The 23218-nt window shown below is 46.8% G+C and overlaps 1 protein-coding gene across 2 annotated transcripts in view; it reads left to right on the top strand.

Moving 5' to 3' along the window:
• The window catches only part of Cyfip2 (cytoplasmic FMR1 interacting protein 2), a 129057-nt gene that overhangs the window by 17068 nt on the left and 88771 nt on the right, over positions 1-23218 (top strand). For both annotated transcript variants that reach the window (XM_031354271.1, XM_031354270.1), the window contains exons 2-9: positions 3741-3880; positions 5844-5933; positions 9553-9630; positions 11704-11805; positions 16103-16284; positions 18322-18418; positions 19449-19577; positions 21787-21891. In XM_031354271.1, coding sequence (XP_031210131.1) covers positions 3764-3880; positions 5844-5933; positions 9553-9630; positions 11704-11805; positions 16103-16284; positions 18322-18418; positions 19449-19577; positions 21787-21891 — 900 coding nt within the window. In that variant the 5' untranslated portion in view covers positions 3741-3763. The remainder of the gene's footprint in view (positions 1-3740; positions 3881-5843; positions 5934-9552; positions 9631-11703; positions 11806-16102; positions 16285-18321; positions 18419-19448; positions 19578-21786; positions 21892-23218) is intronic.

Below are 23218 nucleotides of genomic sequence, written 5' to 3'. Positions count from 1 at the left end.
CATTCTCAAGATATGTCCCAGTTGGATCTACCATCTGATTATAGAATTAGAGGCTGGAGGGATGGTTCAGTGAGTGCTTGCCACACAAGCACCCGTGCCTATAATCCCAGTGCTGTGGGAGGCAGAGACAGGAGACTCTGAGGTTTTTTGTGTTTTCCTTTGGTTGTTTTTTTGTTGTTGTTGTTTTTTGTTTGTTTGTTTGTTTTTTGCTATCAGCCTAGCCCTGGATTCAGAGAGAGACCTTGTCTCAAGGAGGTAGATAAACTTAGGGGAGAATAGAAGATCCTCCAGTGTCCCCTTTTGGCCATCACAAGTACCTAGCACACACATGTGCACATGTGTGCACACACAAATACTATACGTGCACACACATACACACACACATACACACACTCACACACACACATATATCCAAAGCATAGAATCACTTGGAACAGTTCCTTTTGGCATGACTATACCAACAATTTGTTGACATACACACTCATGTCTTTCATTTTATTCTTTTTCTAAGGGTTTGCATTTTAATTTTAACACTTATTTTATAATAAAGTAAAATCTGGAAAGCCAGATGTATTCAGTTTCTCTGCCCCTGAAGGCCTCCCTCTTCTTCCCTCGCCTTCCTCAAAGCTCAGCTGTCTTTCTTTAGCCTGCCCTTGCAGCTTTGTTTTAATAAGAGTGTTTGTGTGTGTGCATGCATCCTCCTCTCAGATAAATAAATAAATGGGTGCGTGTGGCTCACTACACATCCTAGAGCTCACAGCTGCTTTGTCTTCCTGCCGCCCGGGCTTCACTGAGGAGGGCTTTGGCAGTCTCGTGGTGATGGACGTTTGCAGTTTTCAGGATGCTGCAATTACACACTTTATACCACAGCTAAAAGTGTGATGGCCTGCTCTCTGCAACCTGGCCAATGGCATGGTGGTCATAGCAGTTTGATCAGTAAATTGCAGTCTGGATTTCTTACTGCAGGGAAACAGTATGCTTTAAAACAATGTCATCTTGGTCTTAGGGGTGGAGCCCCAGCAGATATTGATAAAGCTATGTATATGATTCTTGGTGCAAGCAGACCTAAAACCCATTAATATCGTGCTTCTGAATATGGAGTGCCTACTTATCTAGGAAGCAGGGCCCCCATGGCTGATAGGATATGCAAGCAGGTGAATGCTAGCTGTGACTAGCACCAAGAAAGATTTATTATTATTGTCTGATGTAATGAAGGGAATTGTTGGGCTTTGTAGTCATAGATCATATACCCTATAAATTATTATCCCTCCCTTAAGTAGACTTACTAGAAATAAGAGAGAAGCTACGGAGTGACTTAGAAGTCAAAAGCACATACTGCCTTTGCAGAGGACCTGAGTTCAGTTCCCAGCACCCACATCTAGAGGCTCATACTGCCTATAATTCCTGCTCCAGGGGATCTGATACTCTCTTCTGGGCTTCACCTGCACACATGTGCACATACCCATACACAAGCACACGTGCATACACATAATTTGTAGAATATAAATCAAAGAATATTAATGTGAAGAGGAGGAGGAAGAGGAGGAGGAGGAGGAGGAGGAGGAGGAGGAGGAGGAGGAGGAGGAGGAGAAGGAGAAACTTTGGTGTGGCCTGGCAGTCATGCTACCATAGGCCTGAGCACTCAGGGTGAGAAGAGAGGCAGAGGGGAAGGTCACTGCTGAGTTCCAAGTGTCCTCACTGGAGGCTGGCTGTGCCACGGGCAGGGTACATGCCCAGAAGGTGTGTTTGAAACTCACTGGTGTGTGAATTTAGTCAGCTGCTCTGTGGAAGCCCAGCCCCCATCTGCCCTACCAACCTTGGACCTGAAGGAAATGTCTGTTCGCAGTGTGATCTTGGGTATACACTCCAGCCCTTTGCAGCCCCTGGACTATATGTCAAAGGTCCCCATGCGGCCTGGAATGTGACACTATTTTTCAGGGCACAGTCCCTGGCATTGAGATATTCCAGCCCTTTAACCACACTTCCGTGCGAGGGGGCTGGGCTAGCACTCCTCTTTATGTGTTCTTATTCATGTATCAAAGGTTTGGCTTCCCTGTCCCTGGTCTTTCTGTAAGCCTTGGGGATCTTGTGGTTGTTATTGTTTACCTCTGCTGTTTTCATCATGACCGACTCCTCTAGCCTTGTTCCTTTGGGATGGAGATTTTGATCTCTTTAATGGACTTCCCCTTCCCTTTCTTTAAAGGTTTGTTTTGTTGTTCTTTATGTTAGTGCAGAAGAGGGCACCAGATTCTCTGGAGCTGCAGTCACAGGTGGACATGAGCCAGCCAGCGTGGGTGCTAGGAACCGAACTCAGGCCTTCTGAACGAGAAGCAAGCACCCTGGTCCACTGAGCTCTCTCTCTCTCTAGACCCAAGCTTCACTTTTCTTACCTTCAACTAAATGTATTTAAGATTTTTATTCATGCTCTTTAAGTTCTAAGTAATTACCACATCTGTTTGAAATCACTCTGTAGCTATGAATAAGTTCTGGGTGCTCTTAAGTTTTCAGAGGAGTGACTTTGGGGGTTCCAATTTGCACTGTTGATGTCTAATCTTACTGCGCCATGGTAGCTCACAGTGTTGGTTTTGGTTCACTTGAGGGATGCAGTTTGAGATCAGTCACCGTGTAACCAAGCAGGCCTACAACTTGCTGTGTAACCCAAACTAGCTTCAAATTCTTGATTCACCTGCCTCAGCCTCCCAAATGATTACAGGCCTCTGTCACCATACCTGGTTTAGGATATCATTTTTGGAGGCTACTTATGGGAACACAATTTATACACTAAGTCATACATTAGGAGTTTTTGATCAGTTTTCACCTGTAAATTTGTGTTAAAAAAATGAATCTTCTGCTCGTGGGGTACTATATTCTTAAAGTAGCAATTAGTTTGGGTTGGTTAGCTTGCTGCTTCGCCTGGTGGAGTTAATGTCCATCCAGCCCCCTCTGCCTGGGTCCAAGACATGAAAGTACATACTGAGGGCTGGTTGCTTTGGTGTGGTCCACAAAATGTCCCCAGGCCAAGGGAGACATGGCAGCTTCGTCATTGCTGCAAACAAGGCTGATTTATAGGAGTTAACAATTATATAGTCCCTGCTTAATTTGCCTAGAAAACCCTTGATCATCCTGGCTGTTCTGTGATGGATATGTATCCTGTACCATCCTCTAAGAATGGAATTGATGAATGTCCTTAAGAACAGGAGGCCTGCCCCAGGTCCCCATGCCCAGTGTCAATGCTGATGCTTGCTTACGTGACCACGTGGGTGTCACATGTCACCTTACTTCCCAGAGCTCTGCTTCTTCACCCCTCATGTAGAAGCACACTCTAACTTGCATGAGGCTCAGGCGAGATATCCTCAAAATGTATATATTACCTAATTTATTATTTTTGTGTGTGCATGATGTAGTGGTGTCCTTTTCATGCCATGGTAGGTGTGTGAAGGTCAGAGGACAACTTGTGAGACTCAGCCGGGTCTTTCCTTTACCACATGGGTTCCAGGGATCGAACTCAGGTCATCTGGCTTGGCAGCGAGTGCCTTTACCCACTGAGCCATCTTGCTGACCGTGAGACTCGGATTTTAAAGGTGTAGGTAGAAGATATCTGAGAGGAAGTGGTATTTGAGTGTGACCTCAGTGACCTTTGACCCTTTCTGCCCCCAGAAGGGGCTTGGACAGGGCGAGGACAAAGGAAATATTCGGAGGTGTCTGAAATTCTCCCTTGTCGTTCTCTTCTTCTCCATCAGTGTGAAAGACAGACGCCGCAGCCATGACCACCCACGTCACTTTGGAAGATGCCCTGTCCAACGTGGACCTGCTGGAGGAACTGCCCCTCCCAGATCAGCAGCCATGCATCGAGCCCCCGCCATCCTCCATCATGTACCAGGTAATGAACATAGCAGCATGCAGAGGAGAGACCTGGATTGCAGAGGTCCTATAAGAGGACCTGCCCTAAAGTACAGGGAGGAGGAGGCCTGTATCAAGAAGGTGAAAGGTCAGGAGCTGATGGAGTCCCTATGCACTCTAGGAGCCCAGTGGAAGGAATAGATTAACTAACAAATGTGTGCCTGGACCATTTCCCTCCCCTAGGGAGCGTTTGTTGATCTGTTCTGACCCCAAATTCCTTCTGGACTGTTCCTGTTATTGCACCACCCGGATTATGGCATCCCTGATCTCATGAATTAAATATTGAAGCTTAGTAGCCTCTAGAGTCTGCCTGAGTAATTACTTTTCCTTCGTGTACGTGACAAGAGCTCACATAAGCCCGCATGGCAACCCGTGGCTCAGGGAAGTGGGTCACAGTTGTTTGCTTTGGCCCTAGATCAGATCTTTCGATAAACTGCCATCCCATTACATACAGCTATGACCCTGGCAGGCCCGATGAGAAGGACATTCACACAGCTAGAGGCAGCCTGGCCAAAGCCCCTCATCTGGGTGTGCCAGGCTGAATGCCAGGTTAAGAGAGAATGTGTTAATTTGGGAATTGGGGCTATCTTGGACCTTTTTGCTAAGGCTTAAATGGTGAAAGTATAATTCATTTTTTTTCATTCATTCAGTAATTAAATGTATCAATCACATACTTGAAGATTTATTTCCTAAATTTGACTTATAAGTAGCTTTTAACATAGATTACAATTTGAATTATATAAGCATATTTTAATTTTAGTTATACATAGAGAGATTTTCATTATAAACAAAATGGAAAAGTATAGCAAGAAATTTCTTATCCCAACATACCCCTCTCTGTATTCATGAACATTTCGGTTTATTAAATATATAATGGTATATATTTATTCTTTTTACTAAAATAGGAATTCATTTTTGCATAAATATATATCATTATATATACATATATGTGTGTGTATATAATTCATCTTTTCCTTAGAATTTATTGTGGAGCCAGGTGTGGTGACTCACAGCTGTAATCCCATCATTAAGGAAGCAGGATTGCTATGAGTCTGAGACCAGCCTGAGCTACAGAGAGAGACTCTGTCTCAAAAGATCACAGCGAGAAAAACTTCTCCTGTGGATATTACATGGGCATTGGTGCAGCAATGGCACCTTCTGGCTAAGCGGCTCGTGGTCCCTTCCAGCCTGTAGTACACACTGACATCTATTTCAGCTTTGGCTGGGTGTTTCCATCTTCCCAGGCTGTTGTAAAAGTGCAGCGGTGGTCTGGCTCATCCATTGACACCTGTGTGCCCTCAGGCACTCGTGTCTGAGTGGCTGGATAAACGCCACACACACCTAGACTGTTAGCAGCTGTTTGGTCTTGTGTAGCTAGCTGGAAGTATGGTTTCCTTGTGCTCAGATGTCTTTCTTTTAAATTCATGATGACACGCATATAAAACAGATTAATGTCAGCACGTTTATCACGTGAATAAATAGGCAAAGTTTATCAGTAAAGCCTTACTAACTGGAACTTAAAAGTGTCAGTTCAGGCCGGGCAGTGGTGGCACACGCCTTTGATCCCAGCACTTAGGAGGCAGAGGCAGGCAGATTTCTGAGTTCGAGGCCAGCCTGCTCTACTGAGTTCCAGGACAGTTCTGAGTTCCAGGGCAACCAAGGCCATACAGAGAAACCCTGTCTTTAAAAAAAAAAGTATCAGTTCAGAATTAAATGGTTACTTCTGAGGCTTGGTTGAGTGAAACCAGTCACCTTGAGAAGTAGGTACTGCCTGTCTGCCCTCAGCTGAGCTGGGGGTAAGGGGTAATATTTGAAGCCATGGGGCAGTAGGTTTCCACAGAAGGCTCGTGGTTTTTTTGGCAGCTGTTTGTTCCCTGGACACCCAGCCAGCTAGGATATGTTTTCCAACAACCAAATATCCCTGCTGTCCTCTGCCTCCACAGGCTAACTTTGACACCAACTTCGAGGACAGGAATGCATTCGTCACAGGCATTGCAAGGTACATTGAGCAGGCAACGGTCCACTCCAGCATGGTAAGTCTCCATGACCCACATGTGCAGATGCATACCCTGCAGAAGCAGGACAAACCATGGGCAGCTTCCCATACCAGACCTATGCTTAGCTACCCCAATATGCTCTACCATTGTCAGCTGACCTATGAAAGTCTATTCTGGAAAAAAAAAAAAAGTTCCTCCTAAAACTGACAGTGATGTGGTTTTGCAAGATATTATTTATTGACTCAAAGAAGCTGCTATCCTAAATCATTCAAGAAGGGAGCCAGTTGTTTTCCATTCCTCTTTCGGTCTGACTTTAAGAGTGCAGAATGCTCTTCTTCTCTTTTATCCTTACAGACATTTGCAGAGTTCTAGATTCCTCATCTGTGGGTGCCTGCACATAGGTCCTGTATGTCCCTGGACTGTTCTCATCATGTAGGATGTTCTACAAACGCAGCTCATTTGTTATGCATTGTGTGTCTGCTATGAGCTGATTCTAGAGTTAGTGTGGGGCCAGTCTCAGTTCTCGGTGAGTCAAGTGCGAAAGAGACAAGCTCACTAAACACCTTTTCTAGGCAGACATTTCAGGTTCATTGTCTCATTTAAGCCTCACACAGACCCTGTGAGGTAGGTCATTGGCAGCCCCGCTATCTCAGCCGGCCAACATTGGAGCCTCTCAACTGTTAAGAAATCGACTCAGGGTCTCATAGCTGATAGGTGGTAGTTCTAAGCTTAGGACTCTATGGTGACAAAGCTGGGCCCTTGGACTGGTTTTTCTTTTCTTTTTTCTTTTTTCTTTTCTTTTTTTTTTTTGGCAGGCAAATAAGAAAACTGTATAAATGTTTCACATTGTGATAAAAGTTTGGTGTTCAGCTTTTCAAGCGGCCTTGAGAAGGCCAGAGGAAACTTGGTGGAGGAAGCCACTTTTCAGTGCAGCCTTGCAAGAGGGTAATGATAGCATATATTGTGCACGCTGCTCTTTGAGATGTAGGCAGGTCAATCTGCAGCATCAGATAGCATCAGAGGCTCATAATAACACTGAGGCTTGCAAAGGGATCATTATACCTATTGTAGAGATGAGAAGCCTGAGGTCTGGAGTAATTAATAAGTTGGCCATGGTCCTACAGCTAGTAAGTCCTTACGTGAACCTGGGAATAGTCCTGACCTCTTTCTATGGTTCTGTCCATCCCATGGAAGGTTGAAGCAGTCAGCGATGAGATGGGGAGGGGGCTAGCAGGTGAACATTAGCAGGAGCAAAGACAGAATTTTCAGACTGCCCAAAATTGAGGTGTGTCTCTGTGTGGTACTTTATATAGCACTTACCCAGAATGAGGTCTATACATGGAGATCATATTCGATACCTAGGCCACCATAGCAAAATCCCATAAGTAGATGGTTGCAATGGTGGGTGTTTCTTTCTACAGCCTAGGGGATGTGATTCCTTGACCAGGTGTCAACAGGGCTGCTCTCCCCTGATGTTTCTCTGGCTACTCTGGCTTGTTCCTCACAAACTCCCAGGTGTCAGATGTCTCTATGTGTACCCAAGTTTCCTCTCTCTTTACAAGGATTGAGCGAGAGTCTGCCCTCACGATGTCCTCTGAGCTCCAGTCACCTTTCAAAAGGGCCCACCTAGAAACAGAATGGCAGTCTCAAGTATGAACGATGCATGAGGAGCCTGTAACTGAGCACTTCCATTCATTTCATCAGAGGGCAGATCAGAGGCTGGAGATGAAGCTCAGTTGTTTGGGTGCCTGTCTAGAACATGCAAAGCCTTGACTGTTATATACCAAATCTGCAGCACCAAATAAACTGGGTGTGGCCTGGAAAATGCTTGTTATCCCAGCTCTGGAGAGGTGGAGGCAGGAGGATCAAAAGTTCAGGATCACTTTCTCAGCTACATAGGAAGCATGAAGCAAGCTTGGACTAGAGACCCAACCAACCAACCAACCAATCAATCAATAAACAAACAAACAGCAGTGGACAATTTTCAGTCATGAGAGAGAAGGAGCCAAACTCTGGTTCAGCCAGAGTTTATCCATAATTACTCTTGGAATGGGCTATAAAGGAGAGCAAATAGAACACGAACGCTGGACGAGAGTCTCGAAACGATTGTTACTGGGAGCATGAAAGGGTGGAGGCAGGGATTTTAGGGGACAGCTGTAATGGTTAGGTACATGAGAGAAACCAGATGTCAACTCCATAATGATTCTTTTGAGTGGGAGGAACCAGAACCAGACTGAGGTATCTCAGAAATACCAGGTCACAGGCTCGGACAGGCAAATCTGAAGGACTGGCTGGCTCTAAACATGATTCTATTTGTTTTCTGATGCTGCTGTGACAGATTGCATAAACTTACTGGCTTAGTAGGTAGACTGCTTGCCTAGCATTCACAAAGCCCTAAGTTTTGTCCCTAACACCCACATAAACCAGGTGTAGGGGTAAATGCTGTCATCTTAGCACTTGAGAAGTAGAGACAGGAAGATCAGAAGTCCAAGGTCATCCACAGCTGCCTAGAAATACATATCTCTAGAATATATATATATATATATATATATTATACTATTTTATCATATATATACACATACATATATAAAATATGGCCCTAAGAAGAACCAGTAACTCAAGGTTCCCAAGGCCCCATCCAGAGCGCTTTCCACCACGCCCTCTTGACCCCTGTATTCTGGGCTTGTTATGTAACAACCATGGGTGAGATGTCCAGAGGGCAGAGCGCACATCTTGGTTCTCAATCCTGTTTCTGGCACAGAGCCTGGGACCTGAAGATGCTTGCTGTGGCCTTTTTTTTAACTGATTGAAATCATGCGCACTGAGGGCATTCGGAGGCTGAGAATAGCCACGTGTTTCTTACATTACTGTCAGTTCCTCTTTCAGACATGTGTGCCCAAACTGAAGAGAAAGCAGGCAGCCCATGGTTTGGTTTCGGTTGTTTCAGATCTCAGGGACAGCATGTTACTGACTTCTTAATTAAGAATGAAAGCTGTTGCTATTGAATAGACTCAAAATAAGTAGCAAATTCCAAATTCAATTGGATTCTTCCCTAAAAAAAAAAAAAAAGTATTATAAAGTGGATATGATAAATAAATTTAAATTTTAAAGTTCATTTTTCTCTAGATATATTTACAAGAAGAGGAAGCATAATGCTAATTCTTGCCTCCTAATATTCTTTGAGGTATGCTTTCCATAACTGGAAACCGCTTAAAATATATGCATCTATATTTTAATCATCTTCACAATGTTATACAACTGTCACCACCATCTAATTTCATTACCCCATACAGACATCCTAGCACATTAGCAATCAACCCAGGTCCTCTCCCCACGTGTTCCCATCAACCACAGTGTGTCCGTAAGGCCGTGCCGTGCCTCTTGTGGGTATTGCATCCAAAGGAATCGTACAATACATGACCTTTCATCTGGCTTTCACTGAAGCTCATATTAGATCAGATATCCTGAGATGTAAGGTGCACGTGACTTACCTGAGGACTTTGCTGGAGTGTGGGTTCTTATTCATAGGCTCGGACAGACTCGTCAGCAAGCCTCCGGGAGATGTTGATCCCAGGCGGTCCAGATGAGAGCCCGGAGAAGTCAGTGGCCCTAGTGTTTGTTATATGTCTCTGATGACCGTGCTTTGCCATTTCAGAATGAAATGCTGGAGGAGGGCCACGACTATGCAGTCATGTTGTACACCTGGCGCAGCTGCTCCCGGGCCATCCCACAGGTGAGACCATCCTTGGCCTTCAGGGAGGCCTCACTGCCTCTGCAGTGCCCCTCCAACCTGAACCCAAGCCAGAGGGCTGAGTTCCCCAGGTGACAGGAAGCAAATCTGGGCCTCCAACCCAAAGGACTTCCCATAATGCGGCTGACAAGGTCCACGTCCAGAGTCTTCAAAACAGTTTCCCAGCCCGTACTGTGCACAGTACTTTATTTCCAATCCCGCACGTACTGTGCACAGTACTTTATTTCCAATGCAGCCCATGTCTCTTGTCACCCAGGCTGCCACAAAGGTTCTAAAGTAGCAAGTGTGATATCGCCTCACTTCTTCACCTAAACCCCCTGCTGCAGATGGCCCTGGGTCTTTTTATTGACACAGACATATTTTATAAATCCATATCGTTACCACAAAACCGCATTGTTTCTCATTTTTTACACTGTCTTGGACTTGTTGAAAATACAGGTAGTTGCCGGGCAGTGGTGTCGAAAGCCTTTAATCCCAGCACTTGGGAGGCAAAGGCAGGTGGATTTTTGAGTTTAAGGTCAGCCTGGTCTACAGAGTGAGTTCCACGACAGCCAGAGCTACACAGAGAAACCCTGACTCAAAAAATAAAACAACCAACCAAACAAATACAGATATTTTATTATCATTGACATTTTTGCATTTTGGATTCCATTGTAACGAAACCAGCAAACCACATGCACATCAAGTAAACAGAGGTGCTCTTCTCTCTTCCTTTTAGCGCTCATATTTAGGGGCAACTATTATTAATTTTTTTTTTGTACTTTTCACATTTTCTAAGCCTGGTTTTGTTTTTCAAAGAGTTGATTGTCTTACAAATGTTTTCATTATCTTTGTGTATTCTCTCTCCCTCTCTCTCGGGAAGGTATGTACACCCATGGCGTACATGGGTCAGAGGGCAATCTGTAGAAATTGGTTTTCCCCTATTCAGACAGTCAGGCTTGAAAGCAAGTGCCTTTCTCCACGGAACTGTCAAATGGCCAGCCTCAGGATTTCGTTTTACTGGAGAAAGGTACTAACGTGGAGCTGTGGCTTAGTGGTAAAGCATTGTTAAACATACTCAAGGTCTTGATGCCCAAGGCCTGGATTCTTTCCCTAGCAGTATTAGATAAGTAGATAGGTAGATAGGTAGGTAGGTAGGTAGATAGATAGATGGATGGACGGACAGATGGATGGATGGATGGATGGGTGGGTGGGTGGTGGATAAACAGACAGACGGATAGATAAAGTTAAATAAAATAGGTTTCAAATCATACTTAACTGTTCTGTGGCCTTTTTGCCTGTCAGGTGTGGTGGTACCTTTTCATAGTCACTCCAGAGATCCACCTTAGCCCCTCTAATGTTTGTAATGGTATATGTGTATGGATGTATATGATTGTAACACTTTGTCCATTTAATAACCCACTAGCAGCTATCTAGTCATTGATAACCATAAGAGATTATCCTTGTCCAGTGTAGTGGTACTCACCAGTAACCGAGCACTGAGGAGGAGGAGGAGGCATCTTCAGTTTCAGACCAGCATGGACTGCATACTGAGTCACTAATAAAAAAAGAAAAAATGTATTGGCTCACTCTCACACCCAGCCAGCCCATTAGGAGGCTTGGTGCATGTGTGCTCACAAAACATATGGCATGTGATACCAAGGGTACATGCTGACAAAAAGCACCAGGCAGAAGAAATGGGTCCCTGGATGACACAGCTTAGGTTATCCGTCAGTAACTTGGATATGTCTGGGGAGCTTTGCACCAAGCACGTAGCATAACAAGGGGAGACTGGTTCCTGGTCGTGTGCATCAGGAGAAGAGAGGACGTTGCAGATTTCCATCAACACGCGTATATAGCCAACTGTAAAGGCACAGGCCAGCAGGAAAAGGAGCAAGACGAAGTGCTGGCATCAGCTGGCTCCTTCACTGCGACCAGTCTCCAGGGAGTCTGCCTCAACTCCCTCTCACTAGGGTGACCCTATCCATTGTCACCCCACAACAAGATGCTACGTGCATGCGCATGAGGTGGCAGCTGGGAACCAAGATGATGAAGCGGCCCCTCTCGCTTTCACAGGTGAAGTGCAATGAGCAGCCCAATCGGGTAGAGATCTATGAGAAGACGGTGGAGGTGCTGGAGCCAGAGGTCACCAAGCTCATGAAGTTCATGTACTTTCAGGTGAGTGGGGTATGGGCAGGTCCACAGCAGAAGGCTCAGGTGAGTGGGGTATGGGCAGGAACACAGCAGAAGGCTCAGGTGAGTGGGATGTGGGCAGGTCCACAGCAGAAGGCTCAGGTGAGTGGGGTGTGGGCAGGAACACAGCAGAAGGCTCAGATGAGTGGGGTGTGGGTGGGTCCACAGCAGAAGGCTCAGGTGAGCGGGATATGGGCAGGAACACAGAAGGAGGCTCATAAAGCCCCCCATCCCTCCACATCTAGACTTTGGTGCCATGTCACTTTGGTTTTATCCAGCTAATATTCTTGAGAGCCACCTACACCCCTGTGGGTGAGCCAAACCAACAGGTTTCCCCGCCTCCACAGAGGACGTGTCCTAGTGAGTTTGTATGCTTGGAGCACAGAGCGATGAAAATACACTATATTTTCTGACATGAGTAAAATACGATTTACAACAGTTGTAGGTTGCAGAGTATCTACAGGTAGTTGTCGCTTTAGGGGCAATGGCATGGAGCTACGACCCGGGTGACGAGAGACAGGAACGTGGTGGTCCCGAGGAGGGTTCCAGGAAGACGGACAGTCCTGCAAAGCCCCAAGGCCTGTAGGGATGAGTGTGTTCCAGAAATGGAGGACAGGGAGCGAGTGAGCTGCAGAACAGTAAAAGCAAGGAAGTGGAAGAAAGGGAGGCTGGAGGGGACAGGGACTCATGAAATGGGCACTGTGATCCTGGAGCTTTGGATTGGGTGATGTGGGCTGACCTGAACTTTTAGGACATCTGGCCTCTAGGTAAGGAAATGCTTGGGAGATGGAGGTGGGAAGAGGCTGGGATAGAGGAGCGTGGAGGAGCAAGAGACCAGTCAGGAGCTCTGGAAGAGTCATCTTTAGAAGAGGAGGAATAGGGAGACGGGCAAGGGCCTTCACAATGACAGGGAGAGCGAGGGGATAGCATGTAAGGACAGGAGGCGTGGGCAGCCAGTCACTTCCTGGGGTCTCACTGGCCACTGTGTGAGTGGCAGGGAACACTTCAGAGCCAGTCTGTACCCCATAGTGGGCGACACAGCATATACAACCCACCCCCTACATATGTTCCATTCATAGAGTGTTGACACTGGCCAGGATCCACCCTGAAGTGAGAGTCTAGGCAAGAGCTAGGACTGTACTGGGGGTGCCTCAGCCTGGGTAAAGAGCAATGCTAGGTGGAAACCCAGCACCGCTGTTTTCTAACTGTGTGTAATTCACTTTATACACACGTGCACATGCGTACATACACAACAGGCACGTGCGCACACCAGCACAGGGGAATGAAGCCTGCCTCTCAGGGTGGTGGAAAAGATAAACTCAGTCTCTCTGTAGGAGCCCAGAAAGGCTCTATGACAGCTTAAAGTGTTTTATAGCTGTTGTTAGCATCAGAGATGGCCTGGCTTCCCAGAGCCTAAAGTCTGTTTGGGGAAGCAGATCCAAGAGAGAAGAGCCATCAGAAACTAGGTGGGAAATGAGGAGCTTCCCCAAAAGAGGTGTCCATGGAAGGAAAGATCTTGGATGATTCACAGCCATGTGCCTCGCACCATGGCCATTGACTAAGCGTAGAGACAGCAGTAGTTAACAGTGGAACTCCTCAGCAACACGGGGCTCACTCCAAGCACTCAGCAGCCACTGTGGCCATGCATATTAGTTACCCTAATGCCTAATGAAGCATCTCCAGGAATCTCAAGAAAGGCAGACGTACTTGGCTCACAGTTTAAAGGTACAGTCCGTCATGGCAATATAAGCGTGTTGGCGGGAGCGCGAGGAGTGGTCAGGTTGTGCCAGGTCAGGAAGTGGGGGGAGGTGAAAGCTGGTGCTCAGCTGGCTTTCTCCTGTTGACTCAGTCTGGGCCACAAGTACACAGGGTCATGCCATATCACGCGTGTGTTCAGGGGAAGCCTTCCCTGTTCAATTAGACCTTTCCGTAAACATACTTCCTGGACACACCCAGGAGTACGCTTCCATGGTGAGTCTAGATCCCACCAAGTTGAAAGTTGAGAGTAACCATTACACCATTGTGAGCACTGCCGGTGGTGAACACTTCCATCATGGCAAAAAGCCTAACCGGACTGGCTCTGACCTGCTGGTCCTTGATGAGAGAAAGGAACTGGCAGTTGGGCACGGTAGGCCTTGGAAGTGGAATGGAGCTCACATCTGCACATAGATCCTCTTCTCCACACACTTCCCTCCCTGTGTTCTTTTTCTTCGTCCTCTTCCTCTTCCTCCTGCTCCTCCTCTATTGTTCACTACCCCTCCATTACACTGTTGCTTCTTCTTGCTTTTGAACTACTTCCCCCTCAGCACATACACACAGGTGACAGATTTTTTGACATATTGTATTTACTCTTCTGAATCCCCAAGGTAGAGTGACAGCCCAGTGTGCTCTGGTGTCTTCACAGAGCTGGGTGTTCATCATGTAATCCATTCTAGAATGTTTTCACCCCTCTGAAAGAAATCTCCTGAGCCATTACCCCATACTACCCCAACACCCTCTCCTTCAGCCTTAGGCAACCACTAAATGTCTTTTTATCTCTGTGGATTTCCTGTTTGGACATTTCCCTACAAAAGAAGTTACACAGGACATGCCTGGCCTCTTGCAGTTGGCAGGTGTTTTTCAGTGTCATCTGTAATATAGGAGGTGACAGGATCTAATTGGTGGTTTTATGGCTGAACACCATGTCATTGTGCACACACATATAGCTTATTTCATTTGTCTATTTACCAGGTGATAGATGAGGGTGTCTTCCCCTTCCGGTCTGCTAGGAATGAAAGCTGGACACCTGGAAGATCTTCTGTCTCATTACAGGCTCTTCTGTTTCTCTTGGGGTGTGAACTGATTGGGGTTTTGTCAACTTGACAGGAGCTAGAGTCATATGGAAAAAAAAAATCATTGACTGATGAAATTTCTCTATTTGACTGGCCTGTAGGCAAGTCTGTGCAGGCATTTCCTCGATTAATGATTGGTGTGGGGGCCAGGCAGTGGTGGCGCATGCTTTTAATCCCAGCACTTGGGAGGCAGAGGCAGGCAGATTTCTGAGTTCGAGGCCAGCCTGGTCTACAGCGTGAATTCCAGGACAGCCAGGGCTACACAGAGAAATCCTGTCTCGAAAAACCAAAACAGAAAAAAAAAAAAAAAAAAAAAAAAAAAAAAAAGATTGGTGTGGGAGGACCCAGTTCACTGTGGGCTATGCCACTCCTGAGCAGGCAGTCTTAGATTATATAAGAAGCAGACTGATCAAGCTGTGGACCCTCCGTGGTCTCTGTTTCAGTTCCTGCCACTGTGTTCTTGTCTTGAGTTCCTGTCCCAACTTCCTTCAGGGTGGACTTTAAACTGTGAAATGTAATAAATCTTTTCTTCCCCAAGTTGCTTTTGGTCACGGTGTTGTTTATCACACCAGCAGACAGCAAACTAGGAAAAGCAGGTCCCTGTGAGTGGAGTGCTGAGTCACTTAGTGACTCTACCCTAGGTGTGCAAGTTTCCTAACTGTCCCTGCAGTCTGTTGTCAGCTCCCAAACCACTGTATTATTGAGGCCACACTACCGCTGTACAATACAGGCCGTACTACATATACATGTGCCCGCATAAGAGTCTCTTAGAGTGGACAGCCCCTCCATTGTTGACTTTGCTCTTCCTTACCGGTAGCTCACTCCAGCCGAGGCCAGCCCCATGCTTCCTTAGGCCTCCAACAGCCTCAGGGCCTTTGCAAGGCAGCTCTTGCTTCCTTCCTTCCCTGGTCCCTATCTTTCTCCTTCTCTTTCAAATTATTTCCCTAAAAGGCCATTTCTTGGTGATTTCAGTCTTTCTCCCTAGAGGAACAGTTCTTAGGAGCCCTTCCCAACCTCCATCGTTTCTTTATTTCCTGCCACATCAAGTATGAAATTCTGCTGCAAAGAATTTATTTTGTTTTCTATTACTTAATTGGCATATATGATCCTTAGGACAGCTTTTTTTCCTTCTTGTTTTGATGTCGACTTGACCTCAGTCCTTACAGTGGTTACATGGTTATATAGTAGATGCTCATAATGTTTCTTGTTGGCTACACCTCTCTCTCTCTCTCTCTCTCTCTCTCTCTCTCTCTCTCTCTCTCTCTTTCCTGGCGTTTCACACATTGGAGACATGGTCCTTCTTAGCAAATGTCTTTTGGACTCATTCATAAAGTAAACTCACTTGGAACCAGTCCCAGCATGCTATTGCAATTAGCTTTGGAAATGGAGACACCTCAGAGAAAGACTGCCTGGCACAGCAGAGAGCCCTTACACTGTTCCTCTGTCCCCAGCGCAAGGCCATCGAGCGCTTCTGTAGTGAGGTGAAGCGGCTGTGTCATGCAGAGCGCAGGAAGGATTTTGTCTCCGAGGCCTACCTGCTGACCCTGGGCAAGTTCATCAACATGTTCGCGGTCTTGGACGAGCTAAAGAACATGAAGTGCAGTGTCAAGAACGACCACTCTGCCTACAAGAGGTCAGAAGTTCTCCCTGCTCCCTGGGCTCTTCTCACAGACTTATTCTCTTATAATAATAGAGTAGCCTTCCTCAAACCAAGCCGTCATGTCAGGGTGATCTGAGGAAGACAGTTCCCAGCTGGGGCTTCAGGAGAGTTGATGTTGGCCGGGCTTTGATGTCCCAAGATGGAATCTGGTCCTCACTTTCCCCATCTAGGGGACAGAAGCAATTTCTGCCATGCCTACCTCAAGGCAGAAAGATTATCATAAGGCATTGCATTGTTGTTTTCTGTGAGAAACAGAAGCCATAGTTTATGTCCCAGAACTGCAAAGCCCAGGCAGTTACCCCAGCGGCCACATTTGGCTGGATCTCTCTCTCCACCTCTCTACTGGACTTGTCTCTCCATGGTCTCCTTTCTCAGGCAGGCCACTGCAATGGCTTCCTATCAGCCCATAGCATAACCCCAGCTTTCCAGAAGAGAGCACCTCCTCATGCATTTGAAAAGTCCCAGCCAAGATTGCTATCAATCCAGCTCGCTAATCCCCTCCATCAGACACTGAGTCAGGTGGAGGTGATCTGAGTGGATGACAGAATTAGCGGGGGACCATGTCATCATTGAAAAAAGGGCTGGGATTGGGAAGTAGTTATTCATCTCCAGAAGCCAGGATATAGCTATCCAAAGACAGGGAACACTATACAACGTCAGATCCCCAGGGAGTTGGTTGAGGCTCCAATGAATGCCTGTGTCTGTCTCTACATCCTGGAAGGGTTGTCCATATCCCTGGCAAAGGACTTAAACCCTATCTCGTCACACCTCCCTTGGATTTCAAGTCAGCCACAGAAAGGAAGAGGGCAGATGTGAAACCTGGATTGCCCAAGAGTTAGAGCCCATCTCAAGGTCAACTCCAGATATCACAGATGGCCACCAGTACAGCATCCTTCCCCATATACTTCCTGTTACGGCCCACCACTTCCATCATGACCATAGCCAACATCTGTGTCCTAAACCAGGCGGGTGTGCTGCTCTCGTTCTCACAAGTTATGGTGACATGAGCTGTGCCCTGCTGGGTTAAGTTGGGACACAGTTAAGCCCAGCCTGTGTTCTCTGTTTCCCTCCCTCCCATCTGTCATCCCATGTTGCTATGCAGCGCTGCGGATGAGAACATTGAGGGAAAGCTGTGTCTGTAATCCATGCTACTTAGAAAGCTACAACAGGAGAATCATCAGCTGGGCCTAGCAGCAAAGGACTGAAGTCCTTGGTAATTTTCATTGGTTCGAGGGTTAGGCTATACAGCGAGTTCGAAGCCAGCCTAATAAACTTAGCAGGAGTCTATCTCAGAAATGAAAAATATTAAGAAGGTTGAGGTCATAGCTCAAAGGCCAAATGCTTGCTTAGCATACACAATGCCATGGGTCCCATCCCCCGGACTACAAACCAACCCAAAAATAGAATGCTGAGATTTTCCTATAATGAACAGAGCACATGGAAAAAAAAAAAAAAAAAGCCGGGCAGTGGTGGCGCACGCCTTTAATCCCAGCACTTGGGAAGCAGAGGCAGGTGGATTTCTGAGTTCGAGGCCAGCCTGGTCTACAGAGTGAGTTTCAGGACAGCCAGAGCTATACAGAGAAACCCTGTCTTGAAAAAACCAAAAAACCAAAAAACCAAAAAAACAACAAAAAAAAAAGTGAAGCTTCCCGCCTGTGATTCAGTTCTACTGGAGTCACTCACTGTGCAGCTCCCTGGAGGTCAGGCTCAAGGACACTGCCCTCACTCTCTGTCTCATCATTCCTTCCTGGCTTCTATTAAATACCCTGAGATGCCAGTGGGTTTTTGTTTGTGATTTCAGGCCCTTTCATGCTCAGCAGCTGTCAGGAGGGTGTGAACGGCCTGAGAGAAAGAGCTGCCAAACACATTTGCCTTTGACCTTGGGATCGCCTGCAGTGTTCAGAGCCCCCCGGACTTTAGGACTTTAGGACTTTAGGATGGGGTCCCTCATTGGCTGAGTGCGGGCAGACTCCCATGAACCCTGTGATTGCTTCCTTCTCTGTGTTTCAGAGCGGCCCAGTTCCTAAGGAAGATGGCGGACCCCCAGTCCATCCAGGAATCTCAGAACCTGTCCATGTTCCTGGCCAATCACAACAGGATCACCCAGGTGAGGACAAGTTCCCTGATGGTCACAATACTAGAGCCCCGAGGTTCAGAGGACTGTAAGGGACAGCCTGAAAGCTCAAGCAAGCCACATTTGTCTCCAGTGCCCTTCATGAGAGGAAAGTTACAGCCAGTCGCCTCCCCCTTTTGGTTCTCTGGAAGCTAGGTTGAGAACAAGCCTTATTATAGGTCCATTATCACACTTCGGGCAAAATCAGAGATTCAGTTTACTGAATCCATAAAGTGGGTATATTATTTTGAGACTATTATGAGACTATATCTCACAGGACTAGCTTGGAAAATTAATGATGTGGGTACAAAAAGCCTTCAGAACATGACCAAGAGCCTGGGAAGGCACAGTTATAGTTATTTCCACCAGTTTTGCTAGGGTGTATCCACTGAGCCTCTCTTCTTCCGTTGTGGCTGTCATAGCTGGACCTATCTCTCTGACAATTCAGTAACAACAAGAGTGTCTGCAGGACCCAGGCCAACACAAGAGGGGTCATGATGCTCCCAAGGCATCCTAAAAGCCAGGCTGTAGTAGGGCCTTTTTTGTCACTAGAGAAGGATGTGGAGTCTCAGCCTGCTGCTGTCTGTAGAGAGTTCCCCCAATGCTATCCAAGAGTATCCTGTACCTACCTAGCGTTATCCCTTCCCTGGGTGGGTCTTCCTCTGCTGCCTTTGTCTGAAGAAACCTCATAGAGATCCTTAACACTAAACCACAGTTACTGCAGGCCCGATTACTGTAAAGCTGGCCTGCCCAAGAGTACATACTCTCGACCCTCAGAACTGGCAGAGTTAGTATGGGAGAGTCAAGGGGTTAGGTTCCGGTTGTGAGAGGTAAGCAGGGAAAACCAGCTAAGGCCTAGCATCCCAGAGGAGTCAGGTGTCAGCACCTGCAGGCAGGAAAGCTCCCTCCTCCAGGGACCTCGGTAGGGATCAAAGTACTCCTTCATTTGGCCCAGCTCTGGGCCTTCTGGGTGGTACAGGAAGACCTTTGCTTTGCCTGACCAGTGGGTGGCGCTGTTGTTTAGTGTCTTCACCAGCAACTGGAAGTGATCCCTGGCTATGAGGAGCTGCTGGCAGACATTGTCAACATCTGTGTGGATTACTACGAGAATAAGATGTACCTGACACCCAGTGAGAAGCACATGCTCCTCAAGGTAAAACTTCCCTTCTTCCCGCTGCTTCCTGCCAGGTGCGTGCGTGCGTGCGTGCGTGTAGACGGTGTAATTCTTCAGGAGCCTTCCATCTTCTTTTCTAAATACTTATTTGTATTATTTTAAATATGCATATGTGTGTGTGCGTGTGCCTGTGCGTGTATGTGCACACATCAGTGCGGGTGTCCTTAAAAGCCAGAAGTGTCCAATATCCTAGAACTAGAGTTACGGGCTATTGTGAGCTGCCCGTCATGGGTGCTAGGAACCCATTTCGGGTCCTCTGCAAGGGCAGTAACTGTTCTTAGCATGAGTTATTGCTCCACCAACATCTTCTTTTCTAACGTACTGCCTCTCACTGGGATCTGGGGCTCACCCATTAGGCCTGGATAGCTGACCAGCAAGCCCAGGAATTGGCTTGACTCTTTCTCTCCAGCATTGGGGTTACGCACATGCACCACCATATCAAGTTTTACATGGGTGGTAGAGATTGAACTCAGGTCTTAGATTTGTGCCACAAGCTCATGACTGACTGGGCCGTTAGCCCACAATGTTCGAGACTGAAAGTGATATTGGGGTTCTTTGAGGGCATCCCATGGTAGAACCATTGTGTGTTCCCTAGTACAACCAGCAGCATTCAGTCATGGGGCCTCTAAAGATCTAATCCAATTCTGTTCCAAGAGGCCTCATCTTTAAATAATTATGAGGTTAAGTTTCAATCTCTTTTTATTTATTATTTATATACTTCATTTTCGAGACATTCTCTTGGTAGCCCAGGCTGGCCTTGGATTCTCAATACCCAACCTTCAGCCTCCCAAATGTTTGGGTTACAGCTGTAGGCTACCACACCCATCAGGTTTCACCCTCTTAATGTCATGGCCCTGTGACTTTGGGGCTTAAATGCCTGCATGAGTTCAGAGGAATGAAATACATTGAAACCATAGCACAGGGCAGTGTGGCTTTGTGACTTATTCCAGCCTCCTTGGGCTCTCAGAAACCACCAAAGGTTGCCCCAGCTTTAACCCCCTCTCCTCCGCAGTCCTAACATGGGGTGGTTACAGCAGTTACGCCCAAGTCTGATGCTCCCCCAGGCTGCCTTACTACACTCCATCTCTCAGCAGGTTTAGATGACGTCAGGTTCTTGGGCCTTCCTCTCTCACCAGCCTCCTCACAGACCTGCTTCCCTCTCTTCAGGCCTCCAGTATTGTTTTGAGCTGGTGCCCAGCTCTTTGCAGTTGGTTAGTGAGCTCAGATGCCACCAGGGGGTGCTGTTGCTGCAGGACAGAATGCACCAGGCAGGAAGCAGCTGTCTTCGTTAGGCATGCTCTGCTGCTTCTCTTAGCCACCCCCCACCCCCACGAGAAATAAAGGTACAGAAAGAAATGACTTCCCCATGTCTCCACAGGTGGTTGTGTCCCTGCCACTGCTCTTTTACCTAAAGGGACTACAGATCAAGAGTGTCGGCATCTTCAGAGATCTGCTCATTAACAAAGCCCCCCCACCCCTCCACCCCCCCCACCCCCGCACCGGGCAGTGGTGGTGCACGCCTTTAATCCCAGCACTTGAGAGGCAGAGGCAGGCAGATTTCTGAGTTTGAGGCCAGCCTGGTCTACAGAGTGAGGTCCAGGACAGCTATACAGAGAAACCCTGCCTCAAAAAAACAAAAACCAAACCAAAACAAACAAACAATGGCCCCCGCAACTCTTCAGGAGCCTTTACATTGTTGTTTTTCTGGGGAATTTTACGGTCACTTATCATTTATTATTCCAGTGTCTGACTCTCGACACCTCTGAGAAACAACAAGGTCCTTTTCTCTCAGAGGATCTATTAAGTGCACCTGGGCTAAACCCTTTGCAGATAGTCTCTGTAGCATATGTGTGTGGTTCCAGCAAGCTCTCTAGCCTTTCTATGTCTCTGATCCCTCATCTTTAGAATTAAGACCACACTTGTTAAACCCTAACCACAGCCACTGGCCCAGAGTGGCTACTGTAATAATATACTAAATTTCTTGTTGAAATTAGGCATGTGATTTCTGTTTTATTCTGGAGATGTGTGTGATTTTGAAGTGGCATGTGTGTCTCTACAAGATGCCAGTGAATTTGTGCATGCTCGCATGCGTGTGCACGCACGCACGCACGCATCACGGACATCCATGTTTGCTAGCCACTCTGGAAGTGTGATGAGAATTTTGTACTTGGTCCCTTTCTCGTTCTAGGTGATGGGCTTTGGTCTTTATCTGATGGATGGAAATGTCAGTAACATTTACAAACTGGATGCCAAGAAGAGAATCAACCTTAGCAAAATTGATAAGTTTTTTAAGGTTAGTAATTGGTGCTGGGGCCGGGCAGAATTACTAGAGCCTAGATCCCTGGTGGAAGGAAAGGATGGGATTAGCCAGAAAGCTGTGGAGACAATCATGGGCATCTAAAGATCCTCGGGGAAAGGAAGATAGAAGCACAGGCCCCAGCTGCTCTCACTAGAGCAAGGTTACTGCCCGCATGTGGGTGATCCCCAGCCTCGGGACTCGCCTGGGATTCCACGGGAGGCCTTGCAAGTCTTCCTGCAATGCTCCCTTTCCCTCCCCTAAAATCTTCATCTAAAGCCAGAGTTGCATCCTAGAGGACAAAAACCTGTGTTCATTTTCGTTACACCCTACAGCTCATGGAAGCAAGACTAAAGGCTAGAATTTACTTTTATCTTACGTGTATGGGTATTGTGTCTGTGTATGTCTGCACCATGTTTATGCAGTGCCCACAGAGACTGGAAGAGGGCATCGGATACCCTGGAACTGTAGTGTCAGGTGGTTGTGAGCTGCCACATGGGTACCTGGCATCAAACCCTGCTCCTCTGAAAGAGCGGCGAGTGCTCTTTCACTTGTGAGCCATTTCTCCATACCCGAAACACTAAATTCTAAGTGGATTCATGTTCGCCATTTTAGCCACTCTGGGGCCCATGACAGTCACTGGCCTGCACCATTTAGCCACAGTAACACACAGCATTCTGCTTAAGCACACCCCCCCACCCCCAAGCGCCTCTGAGGTCTGACCATTTGGCCCCAAAACTTTCTAAGAAAAACTTGCAGGTGAATTTTAAGTCTCTGGCATTTGAATCTGGAGATGTCACACCTGGAACGGGACTCTTATTCTGACTTGACTGTAATGTTGGGTCCCGAGGGTTTGAGATCTGCCCTGAGGGGATGTTGTGTTGTAACAGATACTGGGTGAGGTTGAAGGAGAAATGTGAGTCACTGGGATCTTGTAGCTTGATTTGTTAGCTTTTCTCCAGGTCTGCCCCTGGTGAAAACAGGCCCCGTGTTGGGAAACTGCTATGTCTGCCTTCAGTCAGCAGGAAAGAAGGAAGAACTAGGCTTGCACAGAGTTAGGGTTTAAGCTGTGGGTTCTGATCCTGGCTTTAGCTCTATCTGGACTGATTTCCTGAACAGACTGTGTTGATCCTTGTGTGAGAGGCAGGACTGACTTTATCTCGTTATGTGTGGATGGAGACAGTAGATGGTTGGGTGTCTGGGTTTTATAGTACATAGAATTAAACCCAGGGCCTCACCCATGAGAGTTAAGTCCTCTATTACTAGGTATATCCCAACTTTTTTTTTTAATTTTTTTTTTTTTTTTTTTTTTTTTTTTTTTTTT

The sequence above is a fragment of the Mastomys coucha genome, unplaced genomic scaffold (assembly GCF_008632895.1).
Source record: "Mastomys coucha isolate ucsf_1 unplaced genomic scaffold, UCSF_Mcou_1 pScaffold5, whole genome shotgun sequence".
NCBI lineage: Eukaryota > Metazoa > Chordata > Mammalia > Rodentia > Muridae > Mastomys > Mastomys coucha.
The sequence above is the reverse complement of the archived record's forward strand: the minus strand, read 5'-3'. Positions and strand labels throughout refer to the sequence as shown.